This window comes from Macaca thibetana, chromosome 11, assembly GCF_024542745.1.
Source record: "Macaca thibetana thibetana isolate TM-01 chromosome 11, ASM2454274v1, whole genome shotgun sequence".
In the NCBI taxonomy this organism is placed as follows: domain Eukaryota; kingdom Metazoa; phylum Chordata; class Mammalia; order Primates; family Cercopithecidae; genus Macaca; species Macaca thibetana.
The window spans coordinates 125,012,507-125,034,600 of NC_065588.1; the positions used below are offsets into that span (position 1 = coordinate 125,012,507).

The 22,094-nt window shown below is 45.4% G+C and overlaps 2 protein-coding genes across 2 annotated transcripts in view; both read left to right on the forward strand.

The window, feature by feature from the left end:
• The window catches only part of TMEM132C (transmembrane protein 132C), a 435,395-nt gene that overhangs the window by 379,938 nt on the left and 33,363 nt on the right, over positions 1 to 22,094 (forward strand). Inside the window, exon 5 of the mRNA XM_050748580.1 lies at positions 16,360 to 16,503. Within this exon, the coding sequence (XP_050604537.1) occupies positions 16,360 to 16,503 (144 nt within the window). The remainder of the gene's footprint in view (positions 1 to 16,359; positions 16,504 to 22,094) is intronic.
• GLT1D1 (glycosyltransferase 1 domain containing 1) overlaps positions 1 to 22,094 on the forward strand; it is a 582,479-nt gene that overhangs the window by 256,277 nt on the left and 304,108 nt on the right. The window lies entirely within an intron of this gene.

Consider the following 22,094-nt stretch of genomic DNA (forward strand, 5'->3'; position numbering starts at 1 on the left):
AGTGCCTGCTAATGGGATTAGAGTCTCCTTTTGGCATGAGGGAGATGTTTTGAAACCAGATAAAGTGAGAGTGTACTGGTTAGTATGCTTTAAATGTGTGCATCATATGGTGTTTGAACTATATTTCAATAAAGCTGTTTTTTTAAAAGGAGATTTCCTGAGATATTTAGTGTATGCATTTGCTTTTTCTAAGTTGAGTTCCAATATTTGAGGGATATTAGTGTCAGATATTGCAGTGGGTCAGGGCATGAGCTTTAGGGTTCCACTGGCCTGGGCTCCATCCCCGGCTCCCCTCCCCGCCTCCATACTTAGTAGCTACCAATTCTGGAGCTAGTTCATTACACTTCCTGCAAATCCTCCATCTCCTAACCTGTGAAGCGGGGGAGAGTTGAAGTGCCGGCTCATTGGGCTGTTGAGACTAGATAAATCAGTGCATGCAGAGATGCCTGGAACAGCACCTGGTACTTGAAAAGAGCTCAGAATCATGGTGGGGTGTAAGGTGGCCCATGTTAGGGTTGATATTTTTACGACTACGATGGTGCTGACTGGATCAATTCACCATCAGCTCAGAGGGGCTGACACAGGAAAGGGAGAGCACACTGTAGGGCTTGGCTGTCTGGAGGCCGGAAGGCTGGGAATCCAAGTCCTCTGTGCCTCAGTTTCCCCTCCTGTGGAGGGCTTGACTGTCCGGAGGCCGGAAGGGCGGGAATCCAAGTCCTCTGTGCCTCAGTTTCCCCTCCTATGGAGGGCTTGACTGTCCGGAGGCCAGAAGGGCGGAAATCCAAGTCCTCTATGCCTCAGTTTCCCCCCTGTGGAGGGCTTGGCTGTCCGGAGGCCAGAAGGGCGGAAATCCAAGTCCTCTATGCCTCAGTTTCCCCCCTGTGGAGGGCTTGGCTGTCCGGAGGCCAGAAGCGTGGAAATCCAAGTCCTCTGTGCCTCAGTTTCCCCTCCTGTGGAGGGCTTGGCTCTCTGGAGGCCAGAAGCGTGGAAATCCAAGTCCTCTGTGCCTCAGTTTCCCCTCCTGTGGAGGGCTTGGCTCTCTGGAGGCCAGAAGGGCAGGAATCCAAGTCCTCTGTGCCTCAGTTTCCCCTCCTGTGGTGACACCAGCCCTTTCTGCTCTGCTGTGTTGAATATCAAATGTGGCAATGATTTATGTGAAAATTCTTTGCAAAGAATAAAGAGACATTGTTGCAGGTTGAATTTTGTTCCCCCAAAAGATATGCTGAAGTCCTAAGCCTCAGTACCTATGAATCTGACCTTCTTTGGAAATAGGGTCTTTGCAGATACCAATGGGTTAAGATGAGGTCATTAGGTGGCTGCTAATCCAATGACTGGTGTCCCTGTAGGAGGGAGATTTGGACAGAGCCACAGGGAGAGCGTTACGCGGTGGCAGAGGCACAGATTGCAGCGTCACATACACAAGACGGAATCACAGGGTTGCAGGCAAACCCCTTGCTAGGAAGAGGCAGGCAAGGATCCTGCCCTAGAGCCTCAGAGGGAGCACAGCCCTGCTGACAACTTGATGTCAAAGTTCTGGCCTCCAGAACGGTGAGAGAATAAATTTCCGTTGTTGTATGCCACCCCGTTTGCTGTACTTCATTACAGCAGCCTTAGAAAACTAACAGAGGCATGCACATAAATTACTATTATTCTCATGACTATGTGTACAATAGTGCATTGCTTGCTGCCTAACAACATCGTAGATGCCCAATAACTCTGGGCCGCTCTGATGATTGATGGCTCCTGCAGGATCTCTGAGCTAACTAGTAAGCTCTTGTCACTCAGCGCCACACGCACCCTGCTGTGCTCTGCTATGGAGTGCTGGGCTGAGATGCTGCCTGCTTTTAGACATGGATCTTAATTGGTACACTATTGCACTGTGCTAAGATTTCTAGAAGGAATTGCAAAGTCAAGACAAACGGAGATGACAGAGAAGGCGTAACTGAGAACAGCCTCCGCATGGATGGGCCTGCCAGTGTATTGATGAAGAAAGCCTTTTCTCTTGCTCCCTGTAAATGTTCAGAAGAGAGAGCTTCCTGTGAGAAGCCTCCTCTCTCCTCTGTCCCCTGCCCTGCCACCTCGGGGTCTCACTGCTCCTACCGAATCTAAGGCAGTCGCAGAGGAAACGAGAGGAATTGTTAGCGTCGCCATCAGCGATGCATTTTCCTATCAGCATCTCCTCAAGCATTTTTTAATCAATTCTACCCAAACATCATACAGAATGCTTGGGGTTCATTAGGAAATGGGAGCGGGGAGGCGGTGTGGTCAGATAACAGGTCCAGCCTGGTCTGCTCCATCAGGACTGCCCTTTGCAAGACAGCGGTAACAAGGTTCTCTTTGCTCCCCTGATGAGAGAAATTGTTACACCGCACCCAGCAGCAGAGCTGGGGTCTGCACTTAGCCTGCTCAGAGGGAAAATTACTTAGTGGGTGGAATTGTAAGAGGCCTCCCCTACAATGCCTCTCTCTATATGTGTGTGTGTGTGTGTGTGTGTGCGCGTGCACGTAATGTATTCTTAATCACCTGATTATGTAAATCGCTGGTTGCACCTAACAGAGCCAGCTTGTTAATCAGATGGCTCTTCTCTGGGCTTTTCTGCCCTGAATCCAGAACCCACGCTTCAAGCACCCTCACTAATCAGCACACCAACGCGCGACCCGTGCACCATTTTAACTAGTATGCCGTGAATTGGGAAAATGAAGCGCCCTTTTGGAGTAATTTTTCTATTGCTGCAAATTAGACAGAATGGTCAGTCTCTGCTTTCTCCTTCCTCCTGTAACAGCCCTGCTGTCAGCCTGGCTCCGCAGGGGCTCCCACCACCAGCAGCCACACAGAACAGTGGGATTACCACCACTCCCTGCCATTCCCAAACTGCAAGCCACCATCTAGCATCCTGGCCAGGGACTTGACTTCTCATGGTTACAGAACTGGAATTTGTTGTCATGCATTCAGGTATAACCACTAGTAGTCTTTGTCCACCATCTCAAGCATAAAAAGAAATATCTACATAAGTAAGGCCATGACCACTCATTAGTCATCAGAGATTTAGGCTTCTCCTATCTTACCATCTCACCATCAGTAAATGGCTGTTTGTTTGTTTGTTTTTTGAGACAGAGTCTCACTCTGTCACTCAGGCTGGAGTGCAGTGGCAGGATCTCAGCTCACTGCAACCTCCGCCTCCCAGGCTCAAGTGATTCTCCCGCCTCACCCTCCATAGTAGCTGGGATTACAGGCATGTGCCACCACGCCCAGCTAATTTTTATATTTTTAGTGGAGACAGGGTTTCACCATGTTGGCCAGGCTGGTCTGGAACTCCTGACCTCAAGTGATCTGTCCACCTCAGCCTCCCAAAGTGCTGGGATTACAGACATGAGCCACTCTGCCCGGCCTAGCAGATGGTTTTTATGTCCAAGTTTGCCTCATGATCCAAGGTGACTGCTGGTGTTCCAGCTATTATATCTATATTCCCAGTAGCAAGAAGGGAAAAAGAATAAAAGAAATGCCCCCGCTTACTGAGTCTAGTTCTCATTAAGGAGGTTTTCTAAAGTACTGCATATTTCTGTTTACTTTTGGACTAGACCAGTTCTCAACCTTCAACAGCATCAGAATCACCTGAGGAATTGGTAAAGCACAGGTTAATGTGCCCCACCCACCTTCAGAGTTTCTGATTCAACAGGTCTGGGGTAAAGGCCAAAACTTTGCATTTCTAACAAGTCCCCAGAGGATGCTCATTCTGCTGGCCCAGGCACCACCCTTTGAGAACCACTGTGTTAGAACCCAGTCACATGGTCACAGCCAGCTGCAAGGGAGGCTGAGTTTAGTCTCTCCTCCCAACCCACCTCCCAAAGCATCATGGTTCAGTCACTGAAGAAAAAAGGGGAGTGGATATTGAGAGGCAGCCTCTTTTGCCACAATATCTTGGGTCTCTATTTCCTCCAGATCTGATCAGCTTATTTCCCTAGCCCCTGCCTTTTGGGGGCTACCTCTGGGATTCAAGGGTCTTTGTGTTGCACAGACACCAGGCAGGCATCTCCTCTTGCGTCTTCTCCAAACACGCTGCCTAGAAACCAGACACGTGTTTCCTTTCAGAGCCCAAAGACCACTCTTCCTCTCTCATTACCTCCCAAGAGAAAAAAATTGGTTCTTTCTGTTCTGGAAGGATGGGCGAAGGGAGAGCCCCCTGTCCCCCGTGATTTTGGCCAAACGTTTTGTCATACCCGTGAACTTCCTCACCTCTCTGGAATTCAGGAGGCGTTTTGTTTTCTGTCCTTCTCCTCCTTCCCCCATGATGCATACAGAACTGGTTTCCCTGCTTGAATAGGAGGAAGGAGGAGCCACAGAGAGGGAAAATGTAAGTTAGTATCTCAATATTATCCTACCAAACAGATTCCGTCATTGTCTGGTAGCTAGAAAAGCTCTTTTTCTTTACTTCAGGAAGGGCACGGCTTTATCCCCAGGGCAGGTCAGTCCCAGACTCCACATTCACTGAGTGGTCAGTACCAGCCCACACCTTGCTCCAGACCCTGGGGTTCAGCTTCAAGGCACTGAAGCCCCCAGCAAAGCACCTTCCCAATGCCTCCGGGTCCCCTCTGATGGTGCCTCCTTACTGAATTGTAAGTGCAAATAAACAGCCACTCCTTTGACTTCCAAGTGATAAAAAATTGATTCTCAAATTAGTTGCAGTTGAATGCTCATCCTCTTGCAGCTGAGAGGCTGGGGTTGTTACTCACGCAACAGGTGGATTCTGTTGCTTGGCAGGTATAAATCTACTAACCACAACCAAGGAGGAGTTAGCAAGGAGATTTTATTACTTCTAATAAGTAAAGAAAACACCTGGGATAATTCCCAAAGCAGTCTCTCCTAGAGCTGGGGGCTGAGTTGGGGTTTATAAGCATTGGGTAATGAGATGTGATCAGATTGGATGTTGCAATGAGGTGATGCACGGAGGCATGATCTGACTGGATCCTGCCATGGTGACACCAGAGCTCAATCTGATTAGATCCTGCCATGGGGTGATGCCAGGGTTCAATCTGATTGGATCCTGCCATGGGGTGATGCCAGGGTTCAATCTGATTGGATCCTGCCATGGGGTGATGCCAGGGCTCCTGGACCTTATTATGCAGTGCCCTCTTCTTAATTCAGTTCCCACACCTCAGTTTGAGCACTTAGGGTTTCTCTGTGTTTGCAACTGTGGCTCATCTAGGCATGCTCAGGTTATGTGACCTTCAACCTGGGGGTCCATGGCAACTGAAAAACAACTCACAACTGTGTTACATAATAATGGAACCTATTAGTCTGGTGCAGCTACAGGGAGCTCAAAAGCGACATGGTGAATCAGGACATTCAAATACAGTGTCACAGTTTATGGGCTCTGTTTCCTGGGATGAAGATGGACAGGGCTGGGGTGGTGGAGTGGCCACCTCTGTACCAGGCACTGACCTGGGATTTTTTGTAGGTCCTCTTGCCTACAACCCTAGAGGAAAGCGGGATTATCCCCATTTCACAGATGAGGAAAGCAAAGCTCCAACAAGGTGGGAGCAGGAACACAGCTCCCATGGAGGCCACAAGGCAGGCAGTTTTTCAGTTTGAACTCATGAAGCCACGATGGTCGCTGCCCTCTGCATGCTGACAGCTGGACCCTCATTGCTGGGTTCCAATTTCAAAACTGGACCTTTGATCTCCCCAGAACCTGCCATGTGAGCTATCTCCCCAGAACCTGCCACTTGAGCGGTGTGCCTTCCAGCTGTCTCCAGCGTCCTCCTAACCTGCTGGGATGTTTCCGTGACCGACTGTGCTTCAGCTGAGATAGAGGAAGAAATGATTTTTTTTTTCCTGTTCATATATGTTTCCTTTGCAGCAGGAAGTGTTGTAATGTTAACTGCTATGATTAAGTCCAGAAAGGCCAGTTTTAGGGGCCTCTTGCTATTCAAGTATTTATATTCACCTTCCTTGAGCTAAAAGCACGTGCGGAGAACCAGATACTGTCAGTAACATGCAAATCATCACAAATGTAAATGATCAACCACTTACAAAGTTCTCCCCAGTTCAAATCTCCCTTCCTATTTAACGCAAACTAACCTGACTAATACCACTAATATCTACCCTTCTAGGAGGCCTACCCCCATTAACCGGCTTCCTGCCTAAATGAATTATCATCCAAGAACTTACAAAAAACAATAACTTTATTACCCCCACCATCATAATTATGAGCCCCTCTGGTTTAGCACAAGACTTCTCATAGGTCCAAACATGCAATGCAAATTATCAAGATGCAAATCTACGCTAAGCTGAGCAAAGGGTGCCGGCTGTTATGGAGGAAGCCATCATGCTGATATTGACGTCCCACGGGAAGCACGGTGGATCGGAGGCTGCAACCACTGAAGAGGAGAAAGCGGTAAGGACAGGAGTTAGCATCTGCAAAACGAAGATGACGCCACAGCTCTACCAGAGAGAATGGCCGGAAACTCAAGGATTAAAAGAGGCCTTTGGAGGAAAGAGGGCCCCTCCTATTGGAAAAAATGATCTTGTTCGGGGATCAGAAAAGTTTTTCTATAAAGGGCTAGATAGTAGATATTTTCAGTTTTGCAGGACATAGTCTCTGTTGCATATAGTTTTTCTTTACTTTTTTTTTTTAAAGCCTTGAAAATGTAAAAATCATTCCTGGCTAACAAGTTCACATAGAAACATGCCATGGGCAGGAATTGGCCCCTCTGTCTTATTCGTCAGTCTGCAAAATCTAATGGGATGTGAAAGACGTCTATGAAACCATCACAGACACCTGCTCTCCCCACAGAAATTCAGTCCATCTGTCTTTTCATTCTGAGAAGCAGCGCATGGCTGCCATCTCTGTTCTCAGCATCTACTTGGAATTAGTGAATAGTAGATTTCCCTATAGTTGCCTTCCTCAGGGAAAATGTGAAACTTTTGGTCTACGGTCCACTCCGCAAGCGCCCAGAGGAGACCAAGCGAGACGCCCTGAGCTCTGTGGATGCCTGTATGTGTGGAGGGGGAGAATTCGCCCAGTTATTCCTCCCTCAGAGACAGGTGGTGGGGAAGAAAATCCGTGGATCTGGGAGGCGTTCACAAGAGTGGGCTGCTTCTCTGGCTGCAGGTGGAAGGAAGGACACTTGGATTTAAGCATCCTTAAGCATCCTTAAATTTAAGTGTCCTTGGATAGATGATTGAAGACGGATTGGATAGATAGATTTAAGAGTCACTGATGTCAGAATGGGTCTGGAGAGAAATGAAAAATGTCCACGTCCCACTGTCCAGTGACTTCTCCAGTCCAGGGCGAGACAGGCCCTCAGGGCCACCCATCACTCCCACTCCCACTCCCACACCCCCCACTGGTGAGCTTGTTTTCTAGAGGGTTGTCTTGTGCAAAGAGTAAGAACCAAGGGCTGAACCTCTCACTGGGGTTCATGTCTCAGCTCCACCCCGCTGCTGGCTTTGTGAGTTTGAGTGCGTTAGTTGGCATTCTTGACTTCGTCTCTTCGTGCTTCAAATCAGGGTGAGAACAGTCTCCCTCCAAGAGTTCAGGGAGCTGGGACGTGTGAAGCGCTTAAAGAGAGTCTGGCGCATAACGCGTGCTGCTGTCGCCACCGAAGGTCTGCTCCACCTTAGAGAAAACACACTTGAGAGAGGTGGCAGGTGCAGTGGACAAAAGAAATAAAAGCAAGATGGTGTCACTGTCCAGCTGTGTGGCCCTGGGCAACTCATTCCTCCTCATCCAGGTGGGCTGAGGAACACTTTTCCTCTCTGATTCTGGTGCTCAAAAATGAGATGGCTTATAACTTGCTTTAAAATGCCAGTTCTTTAGGAGAAGTTTCTCCCCAGAAATTAAATTTGGGAATGAGAATGTAGGGTCTGGGCACTACCAATGGGAGTTCCTGCAGGGTCTCCTTTGAGATGTGTGGCCACCTGGTTTAATCTGCATGGTTAGAAAAGCCCCTTCAATTCACTTAGATCTACTTAGAAGGGCCAATTTTTCACAGCAAAGTATAAGGCAGACTAATTCCTGCTTTCTCTATAGGACGCCCACTTGTTGTTTGTGGTTCCCAGACACTTTTTGCAGTCACTTTCCCAGCATATAGTTCAAAGACGGGGATCAGCTTCCTCAAGGAAGAAAGCAGCTTGCCAAGCCCCATTTGCCCATGTGCCCATGACCTTGGAATCATGGACTGGCCCAAAGCCAGGCCTTAGAGCCCTCAGGTCTCTGCAGTCCACAAGCCCTGAACCTCCATGGCCACCATGAGCCAGGCACAGTTATTACAGTAATAGGGAAGTGAATGGTACCCTACCCACCGAATTACCTAAAATAAAGAGGCTGGTAAGAGAGCAGGTTTCACCAGAGAAACAAGATGAGGAGATAAGTAGATAGATGAGTGGATGGATGAATGGATAGATAGATAGATAGATAGATAGATAGATAGATAGATAGATAGTGAGAGATAAGATAGATGATAGATAGATGATAGATTAGATAACAGATTAGATGATAGAAAATAGATTGGAGAGATGATGGGCACATAAGGAGATAGACAGAAGATTGATAGACTAGATAGACAGACAGATATAGCTATGTGTCATGGACAAACTGTCATGAAGGGCAGCCTGGATCTTTGGGGCACAAACTGAAGTGCTGTCCACAGGCCAGATTTCTTCCTGTTCAGGGAAGCCTCGGCTCTGCTTCTAAATGACTTTCAACCAGTTGGATCAGGCCCACCCAGATTATGCAGGAAAACTTCCTTTATAAATAAAGTCAGCTGGTTATGAGATTAGTCACATCTACAAAATCCCATCACAGCAACAGGTTCCAGTTAACTGACCAACTGGAACCATCATCTGGCCAATCACGGGGGTTTGCCAGGGTCTCAGGGAAGGACGGCCTCACATGCTGCTGCTCAGAGTGTGTGACGACAACCACCAACTAGCAGGATCAAAGAGAAAATGTGTAGACTCTCAACCATCAATTTCACTTCTAGGATGAGAAGGTGCTTAAAAACCTGGATACATACGCACATGGAAAGATTCAGGTATTTGCAAAGGCAAAGAATTTGAAACACTGTAAGTTTCCAGGGGTAAGAGAATGGAGAAGTAAAATACAGAAAAGGCACACGATGGAATTTAGTCAGTTTTGAGACAAATGAATTCAATCAGTATGTAAATATGGATCTAAATAGGAATAAATGCTCCAGCTACACAAACAGGGACAGATCATAAAAACATAATGTTGAGTGTTTTGAAAAACAAAACAGAAGTTGATGAAAGCACAATATGATATATTTATATAAACTGTAAAACGTGCTTTTGTATAAAACATAAAAGCAAAAGACAATACTGTATTTTCTCTACATGAGTATGGATATTTGGTAAAAGTACAAGAATCACAAACTGGACAGATACATGTCAAATCCCGACGGTGACTGCCTCTAAGGACAGAAATTGAGGATCAGGACTGGAAAAATAACAGAGGAGATTTTAAAGTTATCAGCCATGTTTTTTCTCTTTTGTAAAAGAAAAAAATCTGAAATGAATACAAAAAGTGCTAACATAAATATGTTTTAAATGTGTTCGGATGTCTGCTATGTGTTTGACTTGTTTTTATTTTATTTTCTATTCCTCCCCGTGCACAGCCCCAATTTTCAGAGAAAAAGAGAGATTGAAGTGGGTGAATTTGGCCTCCCTCCAGCCACCAATTGCCTCATACGAGACACTTCACATTTATGTTTAATAGCTGCCCTTTGAGTCAACTTGGACTTTGTTCCAAACCCTGACAGGCAATCCATAAACATTATCTGATTTAATCTTCACAACAACCCTAATTATTCTGGGAGTTCACAGTCAAAGAATCTGATGCTTGGAGCATTTAAATAACAGCAAGAGAAGGGCAGAGTGAGGATTTAAGGCAATTCTCTCTCAGGTCCTTGCTCTTGACCTGCCGAGAAGTTGTGGTCAAGAACATATGCTCCTGCCCTGGGCTGGACGTTCAAATGTGGCCGAATCATGTATGGGCTGTGCCCCCAGACAAGTCACTCAGCTCCATGCCTCAGTTTCCCCATCCATAGACTAAGGATAACACAACTACCTGCTTCATGGCTTTGGGGTAGCAGTGAGAACATTAGCAACACCTAGCCCATGCCAAGAGCGCCTCAAATGTGACCTGGCTTTTTTTCCCCTTTTATTAACTGCTGCCTCTTCTTGACTCCTGGCCACATGAACTGAGAGGCTGTTGTCTGCTCTCTGGGACATTTTAGCTTAAGCTCGCCCTTTCTCCAGACCCTCATGAAATTTAAACCCCCAAAGTTGCTTTACTAGGCAAACGTCTGGTCTCTGAGCCATGAATGTGTCTGTTCTTAGTCCCATTTCCAGGGTCAGTCAGCTGTGGGGTGGATAGATCTTTGGCTTTTCTGAGGCCATGCAGAAGCCCAGAGTCGAAAGCTGCATCTGAGCCTGATGTGGCCTTTCCATGGCTCCAGCCCCATCCCACACTCTTTCCTTTCTTTTTATAGAGATATAATTCTCATGCCATAAAATGTACTGTTTTAAAATATTCAGGTCAGTGGTTCTTAGTATTTGCGAGGTTATGAACCATCATCCCTATCTAATTTGAAAACATTTTCATCACCACAAAAGGAAATCCCGTACCCATTACCAGTCACTTCCCTTCCCCATCCCCGCATCCCCTGGCCACCACTAATGCACGTTCTGTCTGTGGATTTGCCGGGCCTGGACATTTCGTATGAATAGAACCATGTAATATGGGGCCTTTGTGTTGGGCTTGTTCCACTTCACACAACGTGTTCATGATCCATCCATGTTGTCGCGTGCATGCATTCCTTTCTGTGGCTGAATAGTCTTCCATTGTGTGGATGTGATACATTTCCTCACTCTTTTCTACTCTGCAGGAGAACCCTTGTGGGAAATTCGAAGTGGGGCATTTTACACCCATTCCTGGGACAAATCTCTCAACTCCGTGGCCAGTCAGTTGAACTCCCCTAACATATTTGAGTCCATTCACACTTCTGAGTCTGTTTAACACTTCCGTGTTAAGGAACATGGATTTACTTCTGGAATGACTTCAAGAAATCACTTCTATGTATAGGTACATGTGCCCCTACATGTATGCGTGTGTATATGTCTGTGTGTGTGTGCTTGTGTTTGTATACGTGCAAGGGCCTACTCTGTAGGCCTGCCACATCGACATCATGCACACACAGGCACTCACACATACAGGCACACGCACCCACACACACGCAGGCACTCACACAAGCACACACACGCACACACAGCCACACACACACACACGCAGGCACGCGCACCCGCACACACGCAGGAACTCACACAGGCGTGCACACACGCATGCAGGCACTCACACAGGCACACACACACACGCACAGGCACACGCACGCACACAGGCACACACCCGCACGCAGGCACACAGGTGCACACATGCGCGCAGGCACACGCACACACGTAGGCACTCATACAGGCGCGCACACACGCGCTCAGGCATGCACACGCACGCAGGCACTCACAGGCACACAGACACGTGTGCAGGCACACGCACCCACACGCACGCACGCAGGCACTCACAGGCACACACACACGTGTGTAGGCACACGCACCCACACGCACGCATGCAGGCACTCACAGGCACACACACACGTGTGCAGGCACACACACCCACATGCACGCACACAGGCACTCACACAGGCGCACACACATGCACACAGGCACATGGACCCATATACAGAAGTAATTCCATGTTATTTATTTAAAAGTTAAAAATACAATTCACCTAGAAAATGACCAAACTAATTTACATTTATGAGGGTAAATCAAACAACAAAAATGTGTTTTCTCAGAAGCCTCGGGCTTTTTTCAAATTTGAAATGACCATGATTTCAAGAATCCTACTTTATTGATCATTTTCAGCAAAACAGAACTGTTCTCTGATTTATGATGGAAGCAGGTGGAGGACTTCAGAGCAGGGTAAAAGGAGAGAAGAAACATTGAATAGTACAAAATGCTTCCAAGTCATAGTTATGCCTTCCTCGTGGTCCGAGGCCTTGAGACAGTGTTGATAAGCGGTTTCTAATACCTACTGGGGTTGGCGGGAATTGTACACCTGTGTGCCTTCAGGAAGCGGCTGCCCTCTGTGATGCTGAACCTGTCAGAACCAGATGGGGCCAGAGGAAAGGCAGCTAGCAGTGTAAACCTTCTTCCCAGCAGTGCTAGGCAGCAGCAGAAAGGGAAGTGCTCTCCACCCCCAGCCAGCCGCGCACACGATGTGTTCTTCTTGGTCCAGCGGGGGTCTAGGTAGGTTTCAGAAGACAGAACAATTGTATACACGTAAATGTGTGCTAGGCATATTGCTGTGAATTTGCCTCAACTAAAAAGGTATTTGAGAGGTGCAACCAGATGCAAAGAACTCTGCAGGCCTGCCATGTCAATATCATACACACACAGGCACTCGCAATAAACACAGGCACTCACACATACACACAGGCACATGCACCCATATGCACACAGGCACTCATACATATACACACAGGAACACACACACATAAGCCCTCACACATACACAAACACAGGCACTCACACATACACAGGCACACACATGTATAGGTACTCACCCACACGTATAGGCACACACACACACGGGTACAGGTACCCATATGTACACACTTACACATAAACAGGCACACACACACACAGGCACTCACATATACACAAATACAGACATACACACACAGGCACATGCACCCATATGTACACAGACACTCATACATATACACACAGGCATGCACACATGGGCACTCGCACATAAACACAGGCATACTCACACACATACACAAACACAGGCAAACACACACATAAATAGGCACATGTACCCATGTGCACACACTCACACATACACAAACACAGGCGTGCACACATACACAAACACAGGCACTCACACATACACAAATACAGGCACACACAGGCACATGTAGCCATATACACAGGCACTCACACACACACACAAACACAGGCACACACACACACAGAGACACAGGTACCCATATGCACACAGGCACTCACACATACACAAACGCAGGCACACAAATACAGGCACACACACACAGGCATATGCACCCATATGCACAAAGGCACTCACATATACACAAACACAGGTGCATACACACACACACACACCCAGGCACATGTACTCATAAACACACAGGCACACACACATACACATACTGGCACACACACATTCACAGGCACTCATACACAAACACAGGCACACACACACACACACACAGGTACATGTACCCATAAACACACAGGCACTCACACACACAGGCACACACACATTCACAGGCACTCATACACAAACACAGGCACACACACATTTTTTTCTCTCTGCCTGCACGAGACACTGAATCTTGCACTTGGACTTCCCAGCCTTGAGAACTGTGAGAAACAATTTCTGCTGTTTAGAAGCTACCCAGTCTGTGATATTTTCTTATAGCAGCCTGAATGAACTAAGACAGTCTATGATTCAACAGTCAAAAAGATAGATGACATAGCCCAACCCCCACTAATTTGCAAAATGAAGAGACAAAGATTTCAAGAGATATGGTATGTGATCAGGATTGCACAGGAAGTTAATGGGAAAGCAAGGAGTGGAATCCAGGAGTCCAGACTCCACAGCCCACCAAGTCACAGACACCAAACTACCAGTCAGAAGAGTGATTTTAAACACAGGGAACTTCCTCCATGTCCCAGCCAGTTTATTCTGGAGGCCAAAGTTTCCTTTTGTCATTTGTTATTTCTATGACTATTAATTCTCTGCTCCTGAAATTGATATTGGTCAGTGAAAAATATGTATGTCTGAGGCAGGTGGATCACAAGGTCAGGAGATCGAGACCATCCTGGCTAACATGGTGAAACCCTGTCTCTACTAAAAATACAAAAAATTAGCTGGGCGTGGGGGTGGGCACCTGTAGTCCCAGCTACTCGGGAAGCTGAGGCAGGAGAATGGTGTGAACCCAGGAGGCGGAGTTAGCAGTGAGCCGAGATCGCGCCACTGCACTCCATATCCAACCCATCTTAATTTTGGTGGAGTGCAATTTAGGGATAGGGAGTGTTAGGTAGAGTGTATGAACGTGTGTGTGTGTGTGTGTGTTTGTGTGTGTGTGTGTGTAATTGCAACAACCGTTAGAAAACTAATCACAATCCATGAGGGAATGTACTGCTTTAATAAAGCCATTAGCCAAAGACCATTCTGAGAGAGAAAATGTAAAGATTGAACTCTGAGCACATTACCTGTAATGAACCCAAAAATAGACCTGGGGAATTTCTAAAGTATTCTTAGCCTCCATAATGGATGTTGTTCAACCTGCCCAGATTGCAGCCCAGCTCCAGGAATCCCATGGACCCAGGAGACGACACAGCCGAGGGTGATGTAACCGCTGGCTGATGCAAAAGCATCAGAGAGAGGCCAAGGCTCTACTTAAAACTCATAACTCTTTCAGCTGTGCTCTTGTTTAATGCAAAAGGTCATTTTTGTGTCAACTGCTTCCCTGGAGAAAGAAGGGAGAAAATCTTTTTCCATCTCCTGCTTCACACCAGAGCCATGTTTCTGGAGAGGGACTTTGGGAGAAACTGGCATCATTAGATGTCCCAAAGCCAAAGGCCCTTTTTCATTTTCATCTGTCCATAAAGAAAAGAATTATAAAAAGGCAATCAGGTAGTATCCTACAAAATCAAATAGAAGGTATTTTCATCATAATCTTGCAAATCACAACATCCATGAGAGGTGTGATGCTGATAGTTTTGCATGAAGTCATCAGAGCAGGATAAATCAAAGTCCCCATTGGCTGTGATGAAATGGGCTCCCATGGAGCAACAGAGGAAGGCAGTTTGCTTTGCTTTAGTCTTCATTTTTTAAAAAATGAAGGTGCCAAGCATGGCAGCCCATGCCTGTAATCCCAGCACTTTGGGAGACTGAGGCAGGAGGATCACTTGAAGCTAGGAGTTGAAGACCAACCTGGACAACATAGCAAGATCCTGTCTCTACAAGAAAAGTAAAAAATTAAAATTATCTGGGCATGGTGACACTTGCCTATGTTCCCAGCACTTTGGCAGGCCAAGGTGGGAGGATCACTTGAGGCCAGGAGTTCAACACCAGCCTGGGCAACATAGTGAGACCCCATCTCAAAAAAAGAATAGAAGTGGTTGAAGATGGGGGAAGGAGAGATGAAGGGGGAAAAAAAGATGTCAAGAAAACTGACAGCATATACGATATTGTTTGGCCCTCTGGACACAATCATATCCCATGCTATAGGCATTTCAGGTACATGAGCCAATAAATTTCCCTTATATATAAAGTTAAAAAAAAAAGAAAAAGAAAATAATGGTTGAAGACATTCATTCCACCTTATTCGGGAGACACTGCCCGCTATATCCTGCTTTTCATATCCTGGAAGGTGATCTGGACTTTGCAAAGCCTTCTTCAGCTCTTCCTTTGTTGCTGGGAGCAATCCAGGATCTAGCCCATAAGGATCTGTGTTAGTTTCTTGATGCTGCGATGACAAATGAACACAAATGTATTATCCTACAGTTCTGGAGGACAGAAGTCTGAAGCGAGTCTTAAGGGGCTAAAGTTAAGATGTTGGCAGGGCTGCACTCCTTCTGGAAGCTCTGAGGGAAAATCTGTTCCTTCTAGAGACTGTTCATATCTCTTGGCTCATGGCCATATCACCCTGACCTCTGCCTGCACTGCCACGTCTCCTCCTCTTCCTCTGACCTTCATGACTCCCTCTTATAGGGACTTTAGGATGACTGTATCCACCTAGATAATCCAGGATTATCCTTCCATTTTAAGATCCTAATTCAATCACAATTGCAATGTCCCTTTTACCATATAAGGTAACATATTTACAGATCCCGGAGACTAGAGCATGGATATCTTTTGCAGGGAGTGAGAGGAAAACATTATTCAACCTACTATGCTTGCTCAAAGTACCCAGAGTTAGTTTCTGTTGCTTACAACCAAAACCTAACTGATATATTACTTCTACTTGGTCTCTGCAACAAAGAAAAAGAATAAATACTTTTTGATTGTTGTTGAAAACTAGGAAGATGATCATAAATAAACTAAAAGTAAACGTTGAACATTCTTGGTCAATCGTTCCAAAGAATAACCCTTTATTCCAAGTCCTGGTACGGTGTATAAACGGTACAGTGTGTCTTGTTCAAACAAGGTCAGCCTGGTGTTTACCCCAGGAGGTTCCCCCTAGAATCGTCCAGTTCCCAACAGAATGGAATATCTCCCTTGACCCCAGTGTGTTTGGTTCTTTTTGGCAGGACACTGACATTCTGAACACTGCTATACTCACAGGAAAGACAGTTGCCATGCCTATCAAGGTGGTCTCTGTGGAGGAGAACAGTGCCGTGATGGACATCTCAGAGTCGGTGGAATGCAAGTCCACAGACGAGGATGTTATCAAAGTAAGTCATTCCACAGCCAGCTGGATGGAACTGGTGGGAACTTCACTTGGACATCCCATTTGCTAGGGACATTTATACTGAAATATACGAGGGTCAACTATACAGAGGCTTATGTGCGACACACTTCCAGCTGATCCATTCAACGTTTCCGTTGCCATCTGTTTGTTTTCACATCATGCCAACCTAGTTAGGGTTTTTGGTTAATTCCTGTCTTTCTTCCTTTCACAATTAAAAATTGTGTGTGTGCATACATCTATAGATAATGTACAACATATTATTTTAAAATACATATACATTGTGGAATGGCTAAATTAAGCTATTAGGCCAGTGCAAAAGTAATTGTGGTTCTTGCCATTAAAGTAATGGCAAGTAATTACTTTTGCACCAACCTAATAATTAACATATGCATAACCTCACATTCTTATCTTTTTCTGTGTGATGAGAACTTAATCTACTCTCTTAGCAATTTTCAAGAATATATTACTACACTTTAGGAGGCTGAGGTGGGTGGATCACCTGAGGTCAGGAGTTCTAGACCAGCTTGGCCAACATGGTGAAACTCTTATCTCTACTAAAAATACAAAAATTAGTTGGGCATGGTTGTGTAGTCCCAGCTACTTGGGAGGCTGAGGCAGGAGAATCACTTGAACCCAGGAGGCAGAGGTTGCAGTGAGCCGAGATCGTGCCACTGCACTCCAGCCCGGATGACAGAGTGCGACTCCATCTCAAAAAATAAAAAGAAAAAGAATATATCATTAGCAACTAAATTCAACATATTGTACCAAAAAAAACCTCTTGAACATATTCCTTCTCCTGTCCAACTGATATTTTGTATCTTTTGACCAATATCTGCACAACTGTCCCCTTGCCCAGCCCCTGGTAAGTGCCATTCTATCTCTGCTCCTATCAGTTCAACTTCACTAGATTCCACATGTACGTGAGATCATGCAGTATTTGTCTTTCTGTGCCCAGCCTACTTCACTTAACATGATGTCCTGTAGGTTCACTCATGTTCTAACAAGTAATAAGATTTCTTTGTTTTTTTAAGGGTGAACAGTCTTCCATTGTGTTTATGTACCACATTCTCTTTCCCCACTCATCCCTTGGTGAACCATCAGTGGTGCTTTGGACTATGGGTCAACCCCTGAATGCCTACTGTAGCTAAGCAGGTGACTGCAGTAAGTGAAGTGGTAAACTGGATCTGCCTGTTCTAGAAGGGCAGCCGAGATGCTGCTCTTTGTCTTTCCCAGCAAGGAAATTGCTATAACCAGTTGTGGTCATGAGGTAGTGGGATTTCAGTATTTTATATCTTCAAAAGAATGGAAAATCTAGATTTCTGGTAAAAACAACAATAACAATGACAACCACCTTGTTTTTCAAAGTTAGCATCAAATTATAATTTTTTTGATGGACAAAAAAATAAAAAACAAAATACATGTGTGTTGTGGGTTGGCCCATAGGGTAATTGTTTAAAAGGACTCTTCTAGAGTAGGGGTTGGCAAACCATGAGCCGTGGGCCAAACCTAGTCACTGCCTATTTTGTAAATAAAGTTTTATTGGGACACAGCCACTCAAATTCACTTCCATTTTGCCTATAGCTGCTTTGGGGGCTACCACAGGAGAATTGAGTAGTTGACAGAAACCACATGGCTTAGAAAGTCTAAAATATCCAGCATTTTGCTCTTTCCAGAAAAGGCTTGCCTAAAGTAATGTGTGCTCTAGAGTCTTAAGTTTTTTGGAGGAAGAACTGCAATTCCTAGTGTTTCCCATCATCAGTCATGATGCTACACCACAATGCTTGCTTAAAGAATAAGGCAATGCGAGGGCTTTACCAAGCCAGAAATGAAGCATTTCGTCTCTCTCTGTATTTTTCTGTAATCCCTGGAAACACATCCAGGAAAAAACAAATATCAAAAAAAGCATGCAGGTAGTGATTTTTGTTTCCCTCAAATCGAGTCTGACAGATAGCAATCAGCCTTTTCTCTGGTGTTTAAAACTCCATGTCTGACTAGAAAAGAAGTTTACAAACTGTTGAGGTGGAAAAATGACATGAAAAATACTTCTCCCCAAACCCCACTCTCAGAACAAGCAACAGACCACCGTACTAGACTGTCCACTGCGTTCAACGCCACCATCACACAGTGACGTCCACACTCAACCATGACAGCATTCCAGTAGGTGGCAGTAAGCATTCCAACAACGTCTGTATACTATGACGATTCTTCTGGCTGTCAGAGGTACTATCTCAAGGAAGGGCTTTTTCCCTAATTTACCCAAAAGTGATATATGGGCTGATGGTGGCCTTGAATCCACAGTGCTTTAACAGAAAGACCACAAGACCAATGGGAGGAAGAGGAAAAGGGGGATGAAGTTCTAAACCACACTGTCCAATGAAAACACAATATGAGCCACATATGATTTTTTTTTTTTTTTTTTTTGAGACAAAGTCTCACTCTGTCACCCAGGCTGGAGTGCAGTGGTGCGATCTCAGCTCACTGCAAGCTCCAGCTTCCGAGTTCATGCCATTCTCCTGCCTCAGCCTCCCAAGTAGCTGGGACTACAGGCGCCTGCCACCACGCCTGGCTAATTTTTTGAATTTTTAGTAGAGATGTGGTTTCACCTTGAACTCGATCTCCTGACCTCGTGATCCACCCACCTCGGCCTCCCAAAGTGCTGGGATTACAGGCATAAGCCACCATGCCCAGCCTGAGCCACATATGAAATGTTTAATTTTCTAATAGCCATGTTCAAAAAAAGTTTTAAGAAAAGTTGAATTTAATTGTAGTAATGCATTGTGTCTAACCCATTATATTAAAACATTACCATGTCTACATGTAATCAATATGAACATTAATAATGAAATATTTTACTTCTTTTTTTTAACACTAAGTCTTTGAAATCTAGTGTGTGTTTTATACTAACAGCACACTGAAATCGAAACTAACCCCATTTTCAGTGCTTCATAGCCATGTGTGGCTTGTGGCTCCCACAGTGGACAGCACAGGTCCTTGTTGGTCATTGACCTTTGTCACTGATTTGCAAGTCCCCTAAAAGCCAGAACCCTTGATGAATGTAACGTGTTGATAGGACACCTTCAGCACTGATAACTTTTCTAGAGGTAAAAAACCTATCTTTCAGCCTACAAAAACCAAGAAGGAAACAACCCAAAATTTATCGCAGCTGTATACACAGCAATCCTTAGCTACTCTTAAAACAATTTTGACATGGAGTCCATTACTAATATCTCCAGGAATTATAATCAGTATCTTTAGGGAAATAAATGTATCCAAACAGAAAATTGCCTCCTGAAATGAATCCAGAGTTGATACCCCTGGCTGTTGGCAAAGCAATGTGAAATCTTGAGTCAGCAGGGTGAGGACATCGGAGCAGGCAGGCTCAGTGTACGTAAGCACAGTCCGTAGGACCAGGCTTGGCTTGTGGCCGTGGGTCTGGAGAGATCAATGATGCTTGCAGTGCTAGTTGGGTACAGCTCAGAATGCCATGGAGAGAAGAGGGGAGGGAATTGACATTTAATCAGTGCCTAGTCTGCAGTAGGCCCATGAGGTTTTGGATTTAGGCAGTTCGGAGTTCTGTTGAGAATTCTGAAGGCTCTGAGATGGCACCCTAGTGTAAACTGGCAAATCAAACTGTCACAGTTTTGTGGATGCTGGCAGAAGACACAAGACCCCGGGGTCAGAGACAAAGGACAGCCACTGTATCAGCATCCTTCTGCACCAGGTGCCTGGGCTTCAGTTCCCACCGGGTTATGCAGAGGGGCCAGTGACACTTGCACATGTAGTGGATCGGGTTTCAGGGGAGGAATCCTGGCCTTCGAGAACGTGCATCTTTTATCATGGGTGGTATAATGGGCTGTATGTTTGTGTCCCACACTGAATTCATATGTGGAAGCCCTTAACACCCAATGCAATGGTATCAGAGGTAGGGCCTTTAGGAGGTAATTAGGCTTCAGTGAGGGTGGAGCCCCATGATGGCAGTAGTACTCTTATAAGAAGAGGAAAAGAGACCAGAGCTTGCTGTCTCTCTACTATGTGGTGATATAGCAAGAAGGCAGCAGTCTGCAAACCAGAAGGGCTCTCAGCAAAACCCAACCATTCTGGCCTCCTGATCTCAGACTTCCCAGTCTTCGGAACTGTAAGAAATAAATGCGTGTCGTTTAAGCCACCGGACTTACGGTGTTCTGTTAAAGCAGGCCAACATGACAAGACGGGCAGGAATCCTGCCTGACCTCCCCAAAGAGACAATGCCTTTATCATAGTGGACCTCAAGCGTGTCTGCCCTTTGCTCCGGAAGAAGGCACTGTCTGTCTTCCAAGACTGTCCACTATATAAAACACCTTTGAAAAGACCTTTCAGAACAAAAACAGCCTGGGGTCTGTTTGTACAATGTGCTGAAACGCAAGTGTATCATGGAGAATGCCTCCCAAAGAATGCCTCGTGGCTTTGCCACATTCAAGCTATGCAGCCTTGGGTGAATCATACAGCGTTCCCTCCAGTACTCAGTCTCCTTCTTAGTAAAATGAGGATAAGCATAGTTCCTAATTCAGAAGGTCAGCATGAGGCTTAATCAGTTTTATAAATGCAGCAGAGAACATGACCTAGTAGCCAGCACATAGTAAGGGCTTAATAACTCAGAGTCAACTCTGGTCATCTCATGTAATCCTCTGATTAGGTAGATCAGGAATTAAGACTGGAGGCTTACAAGTATATGTTGTGTGATATGCACAGCATTGCTTAAAAATATAAGAATTGTATGCAACTCATTGCAAATGTACAATTCAGCGATTTTTAGTACATTATGCTAAGTTTGGCAACCATCACCATGATCCGATTTTAGAACATTTTTGTCACAGTTAATCCCCATTCCCATCCCCGGCTCCTGGCAGTCACTAAGCTGGTTTCTGTCTCTATAGATTTGCCTGCTGTGGACATTTCTCATGAATGGCGTCATACAATACACGGTCTTTTGTGTCCACTTTTTCCACTTAGCATTATGTTTTTGAAACTCATCTACGTGGTAGCATGGGGCAGTCATTTGTTTCTTTCAGTGCAGAATAATATTCTGCTGTATGGATATACCAGATTGTGTTCATCCATCCACCCGGTTGAGTTGTTTCCACTTTTTAAATGTTTCATCCATTTATGAATCATGCTACAATGAATATTCACATCCATGCCTTTGTGTGGACATACATTTCCATTCATCTTGAGTAGATACAGAGGAGTAGAATGGCTTGGTCATATGGTTACCTTACATTTAATGTTTGAGAAACTGCCAAAATTTTTCCAAAGTGGCTATACCATTTTGCATTCTCACAAGTCATATCTGAGGGTTTCCCCTCCAGCTTATGGGGAAAATCCAGCAGATCTGGCAGAGCTACAGTATGCTCACCTGGTAACACTGTGGGGTGCCCTTTATTTATTGTTTTATTTTTCCATAAGTTATTGGGGTACAGGTGATAATTGGTTACATGAGTAAGTTCTTTAGTGATGATTTGTGAGATTTTTGGTGCACCCATCCCCCGAGCAGTATACACTGCACCTTATTTGTAGTCTTTCATCCCTTGCCTCCCA